The following is a 19,134-nucleotide window of genomic DNA, read 5'->3' as shown; positions in this document are numbered from 1 at the left end:
AAAGGTTGTGCCTCATTTAAAACGGGATTTTAATAATGATGAATTTTATTTCCGGAGGATCACAATTTTAATGATTCAGCGCGTAACAAGAACGCTTGACGTCGTTCAGTCCGAAGTTCAGGAACAACCGACTCTGGGGAAAAGCACTAATTAAAGGCCAGGAAATAAAAATTCCAAAACGCACAACAGCAGCCAAATGCTATCTCAAAAGCCTGAGCTCACAACCACCCCCCCCCCACCCCCACCCCCACCCCACCCCCCACAGAGGAGACCCAGAATAAGAAAACAGTGTAATGTAATACCCGGAGAGACGCCAAAATATTCCTGACACATTAAATCCAACTCCGCGTGGTCGAAAAATCCATATGTTAATAGTCATACACTGGAAACACTCCAGACACTGTCAGTATGCAACACACACACACACACACACACACCGATGTGATCAGTCCCAGTCTGAGACCCTTCTGACCATATGTTCCAATCCCATTCGCGTTTTTTGACACTTCACTGTAACAGCGTCGATCAGAAGGTCAGCAAAGCCACGTGACCCCGGACGCACACCTGAGGTCATACCCGTGACCGGGTCCTAGAAGACACGCCTACTCAGAGGTCAACAGGAAGTGCCCCCGAATGAGCCGTCACGTGGCTCGTTTTCAACACAACAACGTCGTCGTGTCTCAGTGCTCAGGATAATCTGGGAATATTTCAGGTTTTAGTGCACGTAAACGCTTTAATGCTGCTTGAACCGGAATATAGACAGAAATCTGAATATTCTGGGTGCAGTCGCAGCCTTTCCAGACAGCCACTGTCAGACGTTGTTCCTTCAGAATTGAAACTTTTCCTACAGTTACACGGCTGATTTTACATTATTCATATCTTGTCTGGAACGCGCCGGCGTTCCCGCGTCCGTCGCGGGGCTTTTTATTCCCTTCCCTCCCGGAGAATTAGATAAGACGGGATGGTGAACGCAAACCGGGGCAATAAATCACGGCGAGGTCTCAGATTAACAACATCTAATAAATCATCTTGTCCACTTTGAATGCGAGGATCCTGCAGACACAGAAGCCGTCTGGATACAAATCAGAACAGCGTCGGGTGGAACAGGATGTTTTGGGTTTGCCACAGTGGCTGAGTGACGCCGGTGCTGTGAGAGCCCTCGGCGCAGTAGGCAGGATCATGGAAACACCTGCAACGATCCACTTGATATATACAAAAACACCATAGCTGATCGTAGCATGTTAGCAATAATGCTACAGCACCCGTGGACAAAGAACATTTGTTCTTCCTCTGGCTGCAGATGTTAAAAACTTGATCTACCAGCTAGATTTGGAAGCTGCTGCTGCTGTTTTCCAAGAGACAGCTTGTGCTTATGTTCATTTTTAAAATGTCATAGTCCTTAATTGGCTAATTTGAATGCGAATCACAATATAGCTTCAGAACATTTCATTCAAAAAAATCTCCATTGAGCTAAATTGCTGTGGTGCGAGCTAATTAGCAGGTGTTAACATGCTGTACAGTCCCTGATAGACATCGGCATGTTTACATTTGCCAACATTTCGCTGCCCACGTGCTTCTGGGTTCGCGTGCGTTCCTCAAGTGATCCAGTCGGCGTTAGCATGAGCCGCTGAATCATTAGCAGACTGGTTTTAATAAACCAAAACTCTTATCTTTCCTCTGGTCTGGATATTATCCTCCCTGATTATTTTTGGCCTCCCATTTTGCTGATATTAGGTGTAGGAAAGCCTGTCTTCTTTCAAACATAATAGATCTCAAAACCATTAATCTTTGCCACTAAGAGGTCCATAAATCACAGACTCTGTTGCTCAGCACACTGCACATTGCAGCTTTATGTAGGAAATGTATTATTTCCAATGACCTGCAGCATATTTTTGAACACGTGAGGGTAGAATTCATATACAGAGAGGTTGCAGTACCATCTCAAACCATTGGGGGCAGTGTCAGGCACTGTGGCCACCAATTTAAAGACCAACTATGTCACATCTACAAGTGCCCGAGCAGATTCCATCTCTAACTGGACCTCTGTGATCGCTCCAGAGCTTCCAGGACAAAGATCAAAACAAACCAACACAAATCACATTCAGGAGGAAGTCGTCAACAAACATCTGAGACCGCGGGTCAAATTAAAGCCGATGCCGCCTTGTTCCACGGCGACCTCTGACCGTCACGCCGAAGGAGGAACCCCCAACGACACCGACAGGGCCGCGCAACGAAGAAATGTACCTCCCATGTTCCAAAACAGCAGCACACAATCGACCCGGAGGCCGCCTCTTACTCTGAAAAGGAAGTGACTTTTTCCAATTGGGCAGCTGTATTTTCCATTGTAGTTTTCTGTTGCGGTTGAGGATCCCGGCGCTATTAAAGTGGAATCACCTTAACCCGGTCGGGCCTGCTTTTGTCCCAGCTGAGGGGCTTACTACTAAGAACAATTGGCGGGGGTTTTGTGTACACTCACGCTCGACCGGGCGTATTATCTCTGCTTCACGTGTTCCCTCCCCGAGTTTGTTCAGGCTCCGTAACAAAGAAAGTAGCTTATTATCACCCAGCAGAGGAGTTGTCTGCACATGTACCATTTGGTAATTGCAAGCGCGTTACAGGGAGGTTGAATTGAACTTGACATTGAGCCATTATTAGGAAATGAAAAGCTGTTTTTTGGGGGAGGGGGGATTATGGGAACTTGGCTGGTCTGAGTGAATCTCCCCGAAAGGACTGGAAAAACTAAAATATTTACAGATTACATCGTACACAGAATAAAACTAAACTCACGGATGAATTTCTTACTTGGTGGACAATAGGTTGCTGATATGGACACAAGTTTTTTTTCCCTTTACTGTCATTGCCAGTGTGGCTGAGCTGGAAATCCAGCGTTTGAACAATGAATACCTGGTTTGGTGCCTCTTCTTTTCCAGCAGTGCCGGAGAACCTGGACTCTCCCACAAATGTTTCCTGGCCTGAGGTTCCCTGTTGATGATATATGACGATATGTGAGGAAATTAGCAGAATAATCTGATTTTTATACTAAAAAGGCGACAACACATGAAGTGTGTTTGTCCGTTTGGGGCAACTGTAGAAAAGGGCAGAGTGACAATTCTGGACTCACGGAGGGGGACCCGTCACAGCGTTTACGTCAGTTACCTCCCAGGTGGACAAAATCAACAATAATCAATATATATGATCGTGATACTGCACGTTTATTTACAGGCGTAGCTACAAAGTGGTCCTGAGTCGCGACATAAGTGCGTTAAAGCCCCTTTGCGAGCAGCTCCACTCAGCTGAAACGAGACGTCGCCCACCTACTCGCCAGCGGCGTGATGCTAACAGAACATGGCAGCCTGGGGCAGCTCTGTGCCGCTTTCTCAGCCTCACCAGCTAAACCGGTGACCCAGTACTGCACCCAACATGGGCCGCTCCAGGAACTGGGCGGATCATATGTGGGAGTTCTACTGGCCGTCGCCAACAAGCATGTGACAAGGAAAGGGGCGACAGGTCTGCGTAACAGTGTTTGGTTTGCTCCATTCACTGGGGCAGAAATCAGGTGTCCGGAAGAGGATCAAGCCTGATGTTAGTTTGTGTTTTTGCAATGGCTCCTATCCAATCACAGCCCAACTTCTCCACTTCAGAGGGTCTTCATCCGGTTTCCTATCAAACTTTAAAATAAAGTGAGACTGATAGAGAGCGTCTACATACATAATATAACCCAGGTTCCATTAACTGATGCAGACAGCAGGAAGTGTTCATGTTGGCTCAGATGCCGCTTCACAGCTCATCAGGTATTAACTGTATTCTTGAGAGCCTTTTTGCCATTAAATGATAACGTCATGAGTGAACATGTATGACTTTTGTATGAATTTTGAACTAATGATGGTAAAATGAGTCAGAACTCAGCATCTGAACATAGTCTGACCAAATGTGCTGCTTTTTAAAGCACAAGTGTTTGTCTGGGGCCTTTTGTGTACATAAAAACATTACTTCTTATATCAGGATACTATGTGTTAGTTTTCTAGCTGTTAACTTCAGTGTTAATACATCAGAAAATAAACAATAATAATATATTTTTTTTTAAAAACACCTTACCATTGACAACATCCAGCTTTGTGTTGTCTTTAGTCAAACTTGTGTCTCTGTGCACTGATTTGATTTCACAGCACCTGTTTGCACTAATTACAGGTCACGTGACCGGATACCGGAAGAAATCTGGGGGAAAAAAACAGGAAGTAATAGAAACGTCTGTTTTGAGTAATACTGATTTAAATTAATGTTATAGTTACTCAGATTTAATAACATTACGAGATGATTTAAAAATATATTTGAAAGGTCATAAATAAAGATTGATGACACGTGAAAATCAAAATCTATACCTTAATTCAACCTAAAAACAATGTGTGTGTGTGTGTGTGTGTGTGTGTGTGTGTGTGTGTATATATATATATATATATATATATATATATATATATATATATATATATATATATATATAATGGTTGATTCAACATCTGATCAAAAGTCTGATTCCTCTCAACTTTTCCCTGAATAACATCAGGGAGGCTGGACTGTGCCAGTGTTGTGTCACTGCGCTCAACTCCACAGTAATGACTTCCAGTCTTTGAAACACACATGACAAAAGACTTTGTTGATACCATCTGACAGCTTCTGTCAAAATGGACAATATGGACTTTTTTTTTTTGTAACTCTATTGACGAAACTTTCTCCTCCAGCTGACCGAGTTTGTTGCCAAATCATGTGGTTTCTTCAACATCCTAAGAATTCTTGTAGGTTTTTGTTCATTAGTTTGAGCCAAATCGGTTTTGCAACATTTTAGACCCAGGAATTATCACTGTTCTTTACATGTATTATTGTTTCTAGGAAAAACATCTTTAGAACTTTTAAATATGGAAATTAAATCCAATTCCACAAAATGAGTTGCAAATATGCCCACAGGCTCATCTTTAAAACTTAAAGAATTTCTTCTAATAATTGCTCCTCTTAAGTCTATTTAAAGAAGACTATGCTGTATTTATGTATTATTAATGCTGCAGGGATCATGAATCTAGAGTAGACAGAAGACAGTTGACAGAAACTATAAGTTTACTTATTTTAGAATATTAAATAGCTACAATTCTATAAAAGTCTAAAGTCGTGACAATCTATCCTTAAGTTGTTGAAATTATTTCCGAATAATTAACTTTAACAACATGAAGTCCTGAAATCTAAAACAGCGCTCATCCGCAAGTTAAATCGCTCTGCCCTCTAGTGGCTGCTTGTCTTCATTACACCACCAAAGTCCAGGGAGGTTTTTTTTATTTTATCTGTGAAAAATTATATATTGTTTTGTTGCAGTTATTAGAACAGTAGCGAGTGCCAGTGATAGGTAAAACTCTGTGGTTGAGCATAGTGTGTTTCTTTAGTCAAGAAAGGCATGTTTAGTGAGCACGTACTGATAAAAGCGCTTTATTTCTGATAAATTTGCTATAAAAGTCTTAAAAGTGTGTTCCATCATCATGATCTGAAGATGAAGTCAAATTAGAAGCATAAAGGTGTTTAAAACAAAGGCCAAGTGTGGGTTTTTTTCTTAATAATGTTTGAGCAGCCAGGTTGGCGAAGGCCCGCCGGACTGGACAAAGTAGTTCCACCACCACGGCTTCTCCACCCTCTCCTCACGGCTGTGGACATCAGCCATCAGGGTGTAGCGCTCGTACTGGTTATACGGGTCGAAGCGGTTGTAGGCTTCCATCGTCCTGTTGTCCTGATCTTGGGCGTCAGGAATCTTGACCAGGATGAAGTCAACCCGGCCGGCCCTGCGAATGCTCTCAGGAAGGCGCACTTTCTTCATCGCCTTGGTGTAACCCGGAGCCGAGGCACCCACCACGTGGATCCCTGGGGTCAGGAGGCGAAAGTACTCGCCATTTTCACCTGAGAATAAGGTAGAAAGGTTTAAGATCAAAGTACTGACTGTCTTTGCTCTCTTCTTCTGTTCGATTGAGACGTTTTACCTGAGGTGATGTTGTGCCGAACCCCCCTCACCGATATTTGGGCACCTTTGATTCCATTCCCTGCCTCATCTTTCACAATGCCTTTGATACCACGGTGGGCCTGGGGAAGAGCACGCAAGAAGTTGCTGCAAAAGTTCTGCAGCCGGAGGCGTGTGTGCCGAGAGACTCACCGCCTCCATAAACGCCAGCAAAGCCTCTTGGTTTTCATTCCAGCCCATGAACAGCTCTTCTTCAGGGGGGAACTTGTCACAGCCCAGCTCCACAGTCACCTCAAAACAGTTGGTGTGAAGGTAGTTGAAGTCCTGCATGCCTGTCAATAAGACCAGACGGACAAAATGACTATTTCTGGTCCCACGACGCCCCCTGGCGGACATAAGGAATAACTGCGACCCACTGCCTGAAATGCTGAACCACTCCGCCCCATTAACGGTCCCTTTCTGGCTGTAGGAGCGGGAGGATCCACATCGGGCGCTCTCATAGGACATGGTTTCATGGGCGTCGGCATATGCACTCGCGAGAAACTTGAAAACCTGCGGCCATTAAAATGAGACTGTTGACATTTCAAACTGTAACAGTAACTTCAGCTACGTTCTGCAACTGTGAATGACTGTCGGAAGGAGATTTAAAGCGTCCCCGTCCACCTTGTCATCTGGACACGGCGAGAGCAGGTTCCGCTTGAGGGGATGTTTGGACAGATCGTAGGGATAGGACACCACCAGGTCGCCGCCGTGGAAACTCGCAGAGAGCACGAACGGGATGGAGCGGATCCACTTCATGACTGCGTACGTCTCTGGAGTGACCTGCAGCGAGGCGGGAATATTAGGGGGATAACTAATGAGTGAAGCGGGGTTTGTGTTTTAAATAGCACACCAGATGACACTCCATAACGATTCGTACTGTACCTTACCAAACCAGTAATAATCTGGGATCGGGACGTGGTCGGTGCGGTAGCCTTTTTGCCTGCGGCGGTTGTAAACGATGGAGGTCAAGTCGGGGAAGTTTCGGTTCAGGTCGAGGTTCTGAGCGTTGTTCCGTCCGATCTCGGACGCTGCGTATCTTTGACCCTTTTGGAATCGAGCGCCAGACAAGTAAGGCAACTTTGTAAATCGTCTTCTTTAACACCTAAACTACGCAGGACCGACCTCTCGCCCGTCGTCGTCGCCGCTGTCGTTGCTCCCCTGAGCTCTTGAGGCCGCCACCTCGTACCCGTCGGGGTTCATGGAGGGCAGGATGTGGATGCGGGTGTTGTTGACGAGGGTCTGGATGCGCTCGTCCCCCTGCAGATACTCCGAGCACAGGAACTGAGCCAGGTAGATGAGCAGCTGCCGGCCCACGACTTCGTTTCCATGCATGTTGGCGATGTACTTGACCTCCGGCTCCACTGCAGAGGGTCAAACGCTTCATAAATGAGCTGCCATCTACGACACCGAAGGATTCCTGACAGTGGCTTCCAACTCGGCTTACGCAGCTCGTGCTTGCCGGGGTTGTTGGAGAACTCGATCACCAGCAGCTCCCGGCCCTCGATGCTGCGGCCGATGCTGTAGGTTCTGGCGATCTCAGGGCACCGTTCCTCCGTCGCCTTCAGGATGGAATTCATCTGAGTGTTGGAGTGGTAGACAAACTTCATGGTGGTTCCCGGTTCCTCAGCCAGAAGCATTTCTATGCTGTCATAGTCATCTGCATCCTGCTTGGCTGGAAGGAAACAAATAAAAACACAGTCCCGTATGATCTGAAACACTTGAATAAACAAGCTACAACGATGCTAATCATGCTAATGTGGTTGAAACTCAGCTTTTCGCTTCATTTTTTCCTGCATGTGCACACATTATGACTGGGGCACGAGGAGGTCACATGCATACGGGAATGGTTACACAGCTCTGACCTGCTGCCAGACATCTGAGCTGCATCCTGCTTGTCCGAAGCGAACGCGGTGGGCGGTGAGACGCGGCTGCAGCGGGACCGGCAGACTCCTTCAGGTTTAACTTTAAGCTCTTAATGGCAGCGTGCGGATTTTATTGCACGCGAATGTAAGGGAAAATATCTTAAACCTTGAGTGGATTCCTTCAGTCCTACTTACATTCCTGCTCTTCCACTGCTCACACACAGTGCTTTTTACCACCTTTGGCGGCCTGTTTCTGATTTCATTGATTGAATCCAGTTTGGGGAGGAAAGGAAGCCCTTCGGCAGTGCATTTATAAAGACAACTGCCACAGAAGTCAGCTTGAGGGGGGTCAGCACAGGGTGGAATAATAAACTGAAACTGAGTAGCACGCCAAACCCCTACCTGACTTTTCAGTCACTTTACTGCTTCATTGAGGTAAAAAATAAATGGGCCCAAGGCTTCAAAGTTGAGTTCTCACCGTGAAGACCTTCCAGGGGGTCATAGCACCCCTCCTGCTCTCCGGCGAAGAAGCGGTCGCAGTCCAGGAAGTAGGGCCAGTTCATCTCGATGGCCTCGAAGGCGTGGACGCAGCGCGCTCGCACCGCCTGGCAAGTGGCGCGGCACGGTTTCAGCGCCACGTCCTTCTCACAGCGCGGCACCAACACCGAGCAGCCCAGCATGCGGATGTCGGGGTTGCACTTCCCGCCGAGCAGAGCCTCGACCACGCTCAGGAGGAGATACTCTGCCCCCCCCTCGGTCTCCTCCCTGGTCCGGTGGCCGGCGAGGTTGGGGAACACGGTCTCAGTGTAGGACATGTCGCTGCAGTAGGACAGCATCACATCTGTGCATTTCGCTGAGGAGGACGCGGTCGTTAGGAGCACCGAGGCAAATGCAGAAACACGCCACAAGCTTAAGAGAGTCTCCACCGAAGGGTTCATTTCTAATGACAGTAACGCAAGCGCGCATCCCCATGAGGTTTGGTTAATATTCCCGTAACTATCTTCAATCATTTAGCTCCAAACATTTCTATTATCTCCAGAAATTAGAATATGAATATTTCATGGCTCCATTGATCATCTAAAAATATCCACCACCTCCAGGCTGATTCAGAATCTCTTTGCGATATTAGTGCTGATTAATTTCAAGTTTGGATGGGGTCATCTAAAGCAGCAGGCGTCAGAGAGCCACAAAAAGGAGGAAAACTTACGTTTCTGTTGCTGCTCCCGTGGCTTGCAGAAGCCTGCAGAAGGAAGCATTTATAAATGTCACTATGACGTTTATGCAGACACTAGATGGCAGACTGGTCTGTAAACTGGCTCTCAACCTCCTTCACGGGGAGTTGCTTTTAAAATAAAAATGCATCTGCTACAAATTGCCATTAAGATTTCTGTAGATTAAATCCCAAGCGCGTGGCAAAATGCATGTTTAACGTGATTATTGACAGAATTGTCTAACCTATCACAGCCCGTCAGGGGTTATAATAATATTAGTTTTGCGGATGGAAGTTCCTGGAACTTTGCATGCCTCTCTGACGTGTCTGGAATCTGAGAAAAACACTTTACCTCGAACTCTGGGGTCGCATCGCGGAGGAGAGCATGAACCGATGACCAGCAGCTGCAGCAGCAGCAGCAGCAGCAGCATGTTGCTCGTCTTCCGCGGTTTATATTCGGCTTCGATGTGGCACTTCCCGCAGCCAAGAGTGCGCGCGTGTGTTTGTGTGCGTGTGTCCTCAGCCCGCAGAGATTCTTTCCCAACTTCCCCCAAAGCCACTTTTTTAATATTACACGTATTACGGTCAAATCTCGAATTACAGAGGGGATGGCTCTGGGAAATGTGCATGTAGATTTGAGGGATGTGGCGCTTGTTTGGGGATATTTAAGGTAAAAATCTTTGCAAGGGTAGTTTTCGGTCCCCTTTAGCCGCAGGTTAAAGGAAAAGGGAAACTATCCATTTTATTAGGAAAATGCGCAATGTATTTATTGTGTATGTTGCGTCCATTTATTATAATCAAATTTATCGTCATAGCTTAATTTGAATAAAGGTTCATCATACTTGATTAATTCTACCTTGTAAAGCAAAATGGCGGCTGTCCTCTTGAGCCTTTGTCGTTAGCATTCTAAGCTAAAGCGGCTCTTATCGAGGCAACACATGACGGTTTAAGCACGAAAGACTACTGACTAAAATTCCCCAAGGCATGCAAAAAAGGAAAATTAGCCTCATATTTCACACAGATTTGTATTATTTGTAACAAATTGTTACTTCATTTAAATGTAAATTTAGGATCCCATCAACGGACATTTAGAAATGCTAAATTGCTGGGGGAGGTCAGACTTTGAGAATTTAGGAGGAAAGATTAATGTACTCTTTACATTAACAGTTTCTACCTAGCTAGGTCATTTATTGGACCACTGTTGTCTCCCAAGGCACAAATACAGAAGGAGAATCGATTTATGGGCTGGGATCTGTCCCAGTCTATTACGCTAGCTTTTAGACTGTTGGTACTGGGACCTGTTCCAATTGACTTAATCACAGACGATAACCACTGAGGTGACAAGGACTCCCTCTTACCTAAAATTTAGTATAACCTCATTTGTGCCATCATGTTTACAGCTATAATAGACTGGAATTCTTGTCATTTAAACATAGAGTCGACTCTTCTAACAGGAATTGTCTGAACACTCGGGTAAATAATGTTTGAATTCTCCTTGAATGTAATTACAATTTTGTCCTTAAGTGTTTGGTGCCACAAGAGTCAGTCATAAAGACAATATCAATCCAAGAGCCATTTGACATGATTCAAACTGGTGTGTTTGAATGGTGACATGTGCTGAGTGTAGCGGCGCAGCGAAGCTGAGCTGGAATATTCAACAGCAGATTCCTTCACATCGTGCCATCAATAATTGGTCGGATTCTGTGCGTTTCAAAGAGCCGGGGTTATTACGGAACGGGCATAAATCAGGATCTCCAATCTGCAGCAGTGATCTCTGACTCCTCTCTTTAATTATGCTGAGCAATAACACGGCAGCGACGGAGATTTGTCCTTTGACACCACAGTCATTCGTTACGCGGGGATATCATTATGTCCACGTGGATGGAAGCAAGGACTCTCAGGTGAGCTGTGAGTGGGGAAAAGGATTTTAATTCCCATCACGGCACAACTTTGTCCATCAATTTAAGCCCCTAAAATTCCCTTTTATTGTCATCCACCATTTTTCATTAAATTCCGATTTGCCACTTAGCTTCCAAAACCTTTAGCCGCGCCGCTGGGATTCGATTTGCAAACTTACAAATTAAATCGAAGGGCAATGTCTGGATGCTATTGACGCTGCCACCATAGCATTGATGTTTTCCATAGCTTTGCAAATGATGTTTTTATTGCACAGCTAATCGCCCGTCAGCTAAGGAACAGCGAGTGAGGGAAGATACATGTGCACACAAAGAAACTGGTTTTCAGTTTGTGAGCAGCTAAAGTACCAGATAGCTGTAAAAAGTCAAACCTGGCACAAAAATACATGACAGTGTGTGTTAAAAGCACTTTAAAAGCGTTGCTATGCTACATCACATCACCCTCTCTTTAGGTAGACAATAGTTGTTCCTGTACAGTGCAAAATATAGAGCAACATCATGTATGTATCCATAGAAACTATTCTCAACAAGCAACAAAGCACGGTCAAGTGCACATCCAGTACAAACATGATTTGGTACAAACTTGGCTATCGCTAGCACATTCACTTAACACCAGGTATCTTATTGTCAACAAGTCACATGAAAAAGAAAAGCCTGGAATGAACTCTGCATTGTTTGCTAGCACGCAGTTATATACCGATGCTATCGCTGACGCTGTTCCTTCTGTCAGGCCTAACGAGTCACGCTTTAGGGAAAAAAACGTTTAAATTTAAACACTGAAGCAAATAGAATGCTAGCCTTGTAGCCTAAATTCAGATGATTCTTAAATCAATGGTGTCTCAGAAGGACGAGCAACAAGAAAAAAATTACTCACAACGACGGGCTGAGTTGGTTGCTCATCTGTTTCAACAAAAAGATTTTTTTCGCTAGCTAGAATTAGCCATGTTTCTTGAGTACCAATTGGATAGCAGGAATAACGGCAGGAGGTTGCCATAAAAGTCATGTCAAAACACCCCAAGTGGTGAGTTGCAGTAAAACAAAACGAAAAAATTGGTCCTTAATCGTATTACTAAGCAACCAAAAACACCTGGAGTAAAGGGCTTTTTTTAATCAAGGCTGATTTTTCTACAATTTCAGTTGTTTGATGTGATATTTCCAGGACTTTCTTGAAGTGATTTATTGTTACATTTTGTTTTCATGGCACTTGTTGGCAATAACACAAACACGGAGTATCACCATTTCTATCCTTTAGTATCGCGGCGTGAGCGTAAAATGTTTTTAGCTCTTGCCACGACAGAACCTCCAAGAGAAGTAGAGAAAGTGCATCGAATTGATTACTGAGTGACCCAAAAGACCCTGCAAAGTCTGACACAGTCGATGCGGAACACGGCGACAACGTGCGGCGTTTGCTTTTCAGCAGCTAAGAGCGGATCCATTCACAGATGGTGGCAGGAAGCCACAGTCGGTCTGTCTTTTCACGTCTTTGCCGCGGCACTCGTCCATCGACCATCTCCAGAAAGGTCATCGCGTGTGGATTCGAAAGTGTTCGGTCCGGCACAAAAGGCCACTTCATACCCCGAAAGAGTGTCTAGCAGCGTGGACCTGGAGATGAGATTAATCTGAAGCCACAACAATGATTGGCTGATTGGCTGGTCTGATCCAGGTGGGTTTGTGTGTCTCGCCATCTCAGATCCACTCCTTTGCCGACTGAGGCCAACGTCTCCCCTATCTGTCCTCCCCTCTTGCTGTTCGTCCTCCCCCTCACTGCTGTCGTCTCATTCTTTTCCACCCACTACCTTCCTTGCGTTTGCCTGCTCTGTTCGTGCCCCCCCCCACAACCACCACCACCACACCACCACCCACAATCTGTCCCCTCTCTTTTCCCCGAACAATATCCTGCCCTCCTTGTCTCACTTCTATTCTTCCACCCACATTCTTCCAATGAGGCATCCCTTATTTTTGGCTTGTGGTGTGTTTATCTGACATGTCCGCGGGTTTCCCATTAGCTGATCCTCTGGAGACAGTAGTCGTTCTCCGTGTCTAAGGAGCTGTTATGACCAGATGAGGGGTACAGGTCACGCCGGAGCAGCCTGTTGACAACAGTAACCAGGACTTTCTTGTACTGCTGACGTAGGAGGGAGTAGGCGAAAGGGTCGGACGCAGCCTTGCTGTACGTCAGGCACTTACTGATGATCCCCCAGTGGCGGTTGATGTCCACGAAGGGAAGAAGCTCGGCCAGCCTGGACCAGGAGAGAAACCAGGAGTGAACAAAGGCAGCCCATGTTCAGCACTGCCAACTAATCAGTTCATACCAAACCAATCGGGATCAGAGTTGGTAGGGCAATTAAAAGAACTGAAATGACTGTAATTAAGTCCCATTTAGGCTACGAGCAAGTCCCGTCACCTGGGCCACCACGCCAGAGTATAAGGAAAAAAGAAAAACATCTATTGAATGTCACTAGGCGTTCCTTAAATATCACATCTTTGATGTTTTTGGAACGTAAAAGCAATGGAAAAAGAAGCTTTGTTAAGGAGGCTTTTTGTATGAAAAGTTTAGCTCTTATCGATATTCCAAGCTGACCTCCTTACTCGCCAGAGTTTAAATGATATGCTAGGTTCCTAGGATACCTGCTAGCGTTAGTGTTCGTGAGGATTCTGGAGTGGCGGCATCTGCTGCACCTCGACGGGCACAACACAGACTAATTATCCAGCTGAGGCAGCGGACCAAAACCCCCTCATTACGCGACAACGCGCAAACCTCCCAAAGCTAAAAATGTTAACCGGGGATTCTTAGCTGTGACTTCTATATTTGCTCCGCCGCTAATGAACTTCAGCGAGGTGTGTGAGTAATTTCTATTTCCGTCAAAGCCGTGAAATAAACCACATTTATCATGAAAAGGAGGCATTATATAAACATTTTTAGACGGGGGGGGTTGTACTTATGGGCAGCATTTTTATCTGTTCTTTGAACTGCAACACCTGCACACATGCCTGATTCGAAATAATGAAAAGTAAAAAAAATTGGAGAAAAACACTGTAAAAAAACAAACGAAAAAAATCCACATTCCATTTCAGTGACATGGAGGGACACTAAATGCATCATCTTTTGTTTTTGTCAGGAAGACGAGCCACAATGGAGGGACCGACGCTAAAATGATGGTCTGGATGGTCACTCCACTTGTGGTCAGAAGGTTAATTTGTCAAACAGTTTTTGCCTCCTACAGTCATCTAACCTAACAAATGACATCAAATCCCCAATAATAACGAGGTGGAAAAGGAACACTGTTATGACTAATGAAGAGTGTGGGGGCAAATCGGAGTGTGTGCAGGTGCTGCAGGTGAACCGTGCGTGGGATGGATTTACCTTGTAATTACGTAAGGAGCAAAGCAGATGATGAAGGAGCCGATGAAGATGCTGATCTTTTTCGTGGCTCTCTGCTTTCTCCTCTTCTGCTCCGCTAAGCATCTCTGTTTCACACTAAGAGCAAGACATGGTTTTTAAGTCAGAGGCTGTGAATTAGCGATTAAAATGAGCGCTGAGTGGGAAACATCATTACAGGAGGCGCTGGGGGAGTGTACCTTGGGTGAATGTCGACCAGGAGGAATAGAGTCTGCATGGTGATGATGTCAATCCTCTTACAGTGAAACCTGGCCACCTTCAGCACCTTCAAGTAGGTGAAACACAGGATGAGCAGAGAGAGCATGAAACTGGTGGCGTGGAAAACCACTGTGAAGATTGTAAACTTGATCCCATCGCTGCCTCCCTCGCTCGGCTGCAGGGTGCACGACGCGTAAACGTGGTTGTAGTCGAGCCAGGAGAAGAGCAGCGCCGTCAGGGAGAAGGTGAAGGAGTGGAGCCAGGAGTAACAGACCATGATCAGCGCGTCCTTGTAGCGCATCTTAGTCGAGTAGCTGAGCGGGAAGACCACCGCGATCCAGCGGTCTATGCTGAGCGCGGCCATGCTCAGCATGGTGTTGGCGGTCAGAAAGGTCTCCAGAAAGCTCAACGTGTGGCAAACGCAATCCCCGAAAGGCTGCTGGTCGCGGATAATCCCCACCAAAGTGGCTGGCATGTTCAAAACAGTGATGAGAATGTTGCAGAAAGACAAGTTCATGGTGAAAACACCCGGCACCTGCCGGCGGATCTCGCTGCTGTGGACGAAACATAGCAGCACCAACAAGTTTGACAACAGCGAGACGACTCCGACTACGACGATAAAAAGCGCGAAGAGGATTTCAGCAAAGTCCATGTCTCACTCCGGGAAGCGCCCTCTCGGGTTACCTGCGCACGCTGTCGATGATGAACACCTAAACCCGACCATGGTCCTGTCCGTCGGCTCCTCAGCGGCTCTCGATAATGTCACTTCAGCTCCCCCCGCGAGCGTCCGCGCGCCCTCTCCCCACTCGTCCGCGAGCGCTGTCCAGCGTGCTGAACGCGGCGGCCGTACTCGCCACCTCCTCCAAACTTGCCGATCATTCCCCGTCAACACCCACCGAACTGAAGAGAAGCAGCCCGACCGTGCGCCATTGCTCCCATCACCGCGCGCCGGAGACGCGCGCGGGCACAGGTCTGCCCGGTGACCACAAAACAGCCCTAAAGTCACACCTTCTTTCCGTCGGCGCGGAGGGCGATCCGACACGAGCGCAATCACCGCGCGCTAAGTTATTCAGGCGCGAGTTGCCCGCGCGTCCCGCAGAGATCACGCCTCGTTCCAAATCGATGCGGATGTGAAGACGAAAGGAGGGAAAGCTGCTCCCAGGATTCGCTCCTGGAATAACTGGAGACGATCCTGGTGTGACCGAACGGCACCGTGTGCACGAGTGCTCACGAGAGGGCAAATGGATCGTTTTCCGTAACTAAATTATTTATAATCCAGCAGCTACCTGCTGTCAAACCATATGAACGATCATGATTAATAACTGATGCAAAATAAACACATATAGATGCTTTAAATTCAAATTCAAAGCACAAGTTCTTCATTCATTAGACGCTTATGTATCTTCTTTGATATTAGGAGACTTCCTGTTGAACCCATAGCACCCATATTTACTCATTTAATTAAACAGCCTATCAATCAACAGCAAATGTATTCGATTATTTATAGGGAAAGAGACGGATTAGTAATCCTTTCTGGATTAACGCTGTTAAGACCTCAATGTTACATTCCTGATCTATTCATATATCCATTAATTAAAGAGAGAGAGATCAAACCGCTCCTTCCATTACTCTCCAGAATTAAGTTTTAAGATAAATTTCCCAAAATTCTTCTCATTAGTCATGATTTGAATGTGGCAGTGGCGTGATGGTGATGTCATCCGCAGCCAGATTGAAATGAGATTAAATGTCGTCTCTCGTCCTACTGCAGGAAAACAGGTCGTTGTGGACACATACACGGACTTAATTTAATCTAATCCCGACTGAGGCGTGCTGCTACACTGCAGAAATGTGTCATGGAGAAGCTGGTGTAGACAGTGACTCACTGGGGGTCAGACGCAGCCTGCGGGGGTTCGGTATCTATCTTGTTTTTTCCACCTGTGTTCATTTCATACACCCACCTGTTGTGGGCCGTGCACTTTAATACCCCATTCCCTTTGATTAAGGGTACTGATCTTTTACTTTCGGTGTTATTCAAACCTGAGTGAGCGGCCACGCCGATACCTGCGTGAGTCATTATGGAATGTGCATCAGGGGAGGCCCGGGACCACCCTCCGCCATGCATCAGGCCCTCGAAAGCCTCTCCACGCACGCTGCATCCCAGCAAACAGAGCTTCTCCGGGAGTCAAAGAGTCAGCGACAGGGGGCAACGGCGGGGTGATGTCAGCTGCCAACAAACAAGTGATCAACTGCCAGAGAGAAAGCAGCTGGGCTCCTACGGGGAAAGTGCAAAGCTATTTATAGGTCTGATGGGGTGTCGCCTTCAATATAACTCCCAGTATTACCTAACCGAGGCACCGGAGTGGAGCGCCGCCACAAATGGGCTCGCCATTAGAGGATGCTCCGATGGGCGCTGAAGTCATCAGCTTATAGGTATCCTCAAAAAGGCCTCCATGACTCAGTGAAACTGTGTAGCATGGAGCCGCAAACAAAGAGGAAAGAGCCTCTCTGAGCTCCCTCCAGGCTGAGATTAAACTCTCAAAAATGCATTTGTGGGAATTAAATTACTAATCGAGATGTCCAAGATGTGTCAGTGCAGCCAACAGGCTTCAGACACGAAGGTGAGACAGGTCGAGCTATAGGGGGCGCTATATTTGCCACTAATGCGGTCTACTTTTAATTAAAATATTCTGTACACAATTAAAAACATGGAAAAATGATGACACAAAAGTAGTTTAGACTGTGTAATACCAATAGGATATCACTTTAAAGTGGATAAAAATGTATTTTGTTCCCTGACGGCCACAGTCTTGGGTATATTTCTACCTCCAAAGATGGTACAAAGCTGAGGAACCAGGAGGTCACGTTGCGGAAAATAGGGCACAACCCAACAGATTTTTCTTTTTTTGACAGATCGTTAAAGAGAGCAACCTCACAAGAAAGCTTCCCACTTTCTATTCCAGTCCGAGATCTTATATAACTATGTCTGACCTTCACACAAACATCACCTCAGGGAAAAGTGCCCTGGATGTCTGGGGCGAAGCAAAATCTCACCGAATCCCCCCGACAGCACTCCGGAAACCTGGAGTGTCACTCAGTGCATGTACCTGCAAAGAAGCTTTTTTTTTTTTTAATTCCCCAACAGAAGGCTATAGTATAGGAGGAGAAGGAGGAGGTGGGGGAGGAACTTGGGGTCAGGCATTAATTTGCGTGTGGAATTTTTATAACTGGCAACATGTTCATTTACTTGTAACATTTAGCAATTTTTTGCTAGCATTAGCTTTCCCGTAGATAAATTTCTATTACTCTTCCATCATTTTTAGTTCGTTTGACATCACCCTGCTTCATTTGTTTGACGGATGCTCCTGCATATTGCTTGCTCGGTATCTCTTTTGCTCATTTTTCATGGGTTTCCTTCGTGGTTGTAATTTTTCGCTGGCGTTGAGTCGAGCTCACACATGGTCGTAATGGAGAGACAGCGGGGGGGGGGGGGGGGGGGGGGGGTCAGAAGTCATTAACCTTTAAAGTGCGTTTCGCGCCGACGATCCATCATGTGGGATCAATATTTGATCTGGAGGTCGGTTGCGCAGCACCAGAAGGGATGCGCCTCGGCTCTAGGGTTACGCGCCGTGACCTCTGCCCTCTGCTTTGTTTTCCCGGCGCAGAGGAGGAAGTGGCGACAATAAAAATAAAAAATGACGTGGGCCCGTCGTGAATGACAGCTCAGGATTCTGTTTACAGGGCGAGCGGCGGCGTGACAGATGGGCCTCCTCCACACTTCTCAGCGTATGACAACATACCTGAAGCACCGACCAGAAACAAAAGTGAACTCAACACCGACCAGGCCTCCACACACTTGTATCGATTATTCACTACCGCTGGCATCACACGTAGCTTATTGATCTCAAAATTCAACGTGGGGGAAGAAGAAAAATCTGAAAAGGACGACCGCTGGATACACATTTTTCGCCGATTCATCGCGTCTTGACTTCATGAGGGCGTACTGTATAATATACAGTACCGGGCCGCGGCCCGGGGGTTGGGGATCACTGCCGTATATCACATCAGTATAGAGTGTCTCCTGGATGAAGGAGGAGGAGAAAGCTTTTCTTCCTTTGGCCATTATGCTTCGCTGTGTTTTCTCAAACATCTGATATGACGCGTTATTGAAAACAGAGGCTCGGAGCTGCTGCTCGGCAAACAAAAGGAGCTTGGAATAGCTTTCATGAGTTACTGTGCAGCTGCCACAGGTAGAGCAGGAAGACCTGCGATGAGTCACGTTCCCATAGCAACAACCCTCGTCTGGTAGGCTATCGCGCCATCTCTGGAAAGTACACGCTCTCGACGTGGATGTAAATATCATTTACATGGTGGCTTGTTGTCGGCGCCAGAGGAGATTGTGAAGCTGCTATTATATGTTGCTCTATTTGTTGTTGTTTGTAGTCCAGTCAGAGGGGTTTAAGGTGCAGGACTACAACCGATATACAAGGGAAGTGAGAAACTCCATCTCCTCGTCTCCA

General features: G+C 46.4%; 2 protein-coding genes and 1 long non-coding RNA gene across 3 annotated transcripts in view; all 3 read right to left on the bottom strand.

Moving 5' to 3' along the window:
- LOC130522617 (uncharacterized) overlaps nucleotides 1–4,208 on the bottom strand; it is a 48,008-nt gene extending 43,800 nt beyond the window's left edge. Inside the window, exons 1-2 of the long non-coding RNA XR_008949656.1 lie at nucleotides 4,096–4,208; nucleotides 2,905–2,982 (exon numbers count right to left, since the gene is read on the bottom strand). This is a non-coding gene — a long non-coding RNA (uncharacterized LOC130522617). The remainder of the gene's footprint in view (nucleotides 1–2,904; nucleotides 2,983–4,095) is intronic.
- Nucleotides 4,209–5,453: 1,245 nt separating this feature from the next.
- LOC130522829 (carboxypeptidase Z-like) lies at nucleotides 5,454–9,653 on the bottom strand. Its single transcript, XM_057027589.1, has 11 exons — nucleotides 9,456–9,653; nucleotides 9,101–9,133; nucleotides 8,372–8,746; nucleotides 7,476–7,703; nucleotides 7,154–7,392; nucleotides 6,914–7,075; nucleotides 6,653–6,811; nucleotides 6,406–6,541; nucleotides 6,182–6,321; nucleotides 6,012–6,111; nucleotides 5,454–5,931 (listed from the first exon to the last, which is right to left on the bottom strand). The coding sequence occupies exons 1-11, from the start codon at nucleotides 9,532–9,534 to the stop codon at nucleotides 5,591–5,593; spliced, it is 1,992 nt and encodes a 663-aa protein (XP_056883569.1). The 5' UTR covers nucleotides 9,535–9,653; the 3' UTR covers nucleotides 5,454–5,590.
- Nucleotides 9,654–11,249: 1,596 nt separating this feature from the next.
- Nucleotides 11,250–18,074, bottom strand: gpr78b (G protein-coupled receptor 78b). The gene is made up of 3 exons (XM_057027593.1): nucleotides 14,599–18,074; nucleotides 14,384–14,497; nucleotides 11,250–13,259 (listed from the first exon to the last, which is right to left on the bottom strand). The coding sequence occupies exons 1-3, from the start codon at nucleotides 15,267–15,269 to the stop codon at nucleotides 13,022–13,024; spliced, it is 1,023 nt and encodes a 340-aa protein (XP_056883573.1). The 5' UTR covers nucleotides 15,270–18,074; the 3' UTR covers nucleotides 11,250–13,021.
- Nucleotides 18,075–19,134: the final 1,060 nt, after the last annotated feature.

Source organism: Takifugu flavidus, chromosome 3 (genome assembly GCF_003711565.1).
Source record: "Takifugu flavidus isolate HTHZ2018 chromosome 3, ASM371156v2, whole genome shotgun sequence".
Lineage (NCBI taxonomy): Eukaryota > Metazoa > Chordata > Actinopteri > Tetraodontiformes > Tetraodontidae > Takifugu > Takifugu flavidus.
The sequence above is the reverse complement of the archived record's forward strand: the minus strand, read 5'-3'. Positions and strand labels throughout refer to the sequence as shown.

Bases quoted from the DNA above. Each gene is read 5' to 3' on its own strand.
- LOC130522829 (XM_057027589.1), bottom strand. From the start codon at position 9,534: ATGCTGCTGCTGCTGCTGCTGCTGCAGCTGCTGGTCATCGGTTCATGC. The intron at 9,134-9,455 runs GTAAAGTGTTTT...TTCCTTCTGCAG, and splicing joins ATGCGACCCCAGAGTTCGAG to GCTTCTGCAAGCCACGGGAG. The intron at 5,932-6,011 runs GTAAAACGTCTC...CCTTATTCTCAG, and splicing joins TCGGCACAACATCACCTCAG to GTGAAAATGGCGAGTACTTT.
- gpr78b (XM_057027593.1), bottom strand. From the start codon at position 15,269: ATGGACTTTGCTGAAATCCTCTTCGCGCTTTTTATCGTCGTAGTCGGA. The intron at 14,498-14,598 runs GTACACTCCCCC...TCTTGCTCTTAG, and splicing joins CTGGTCGACATTCACCCAAG to TGTGAAACAGAGATGCTTAG. The intron at 13,260-14,383 runs GTAAATCCATCC...CTCCTGGTCCAG, and splicing joins GCTCCTTACGTAATTACAAG to GCTGGCCGAGCTTCTTCCCT.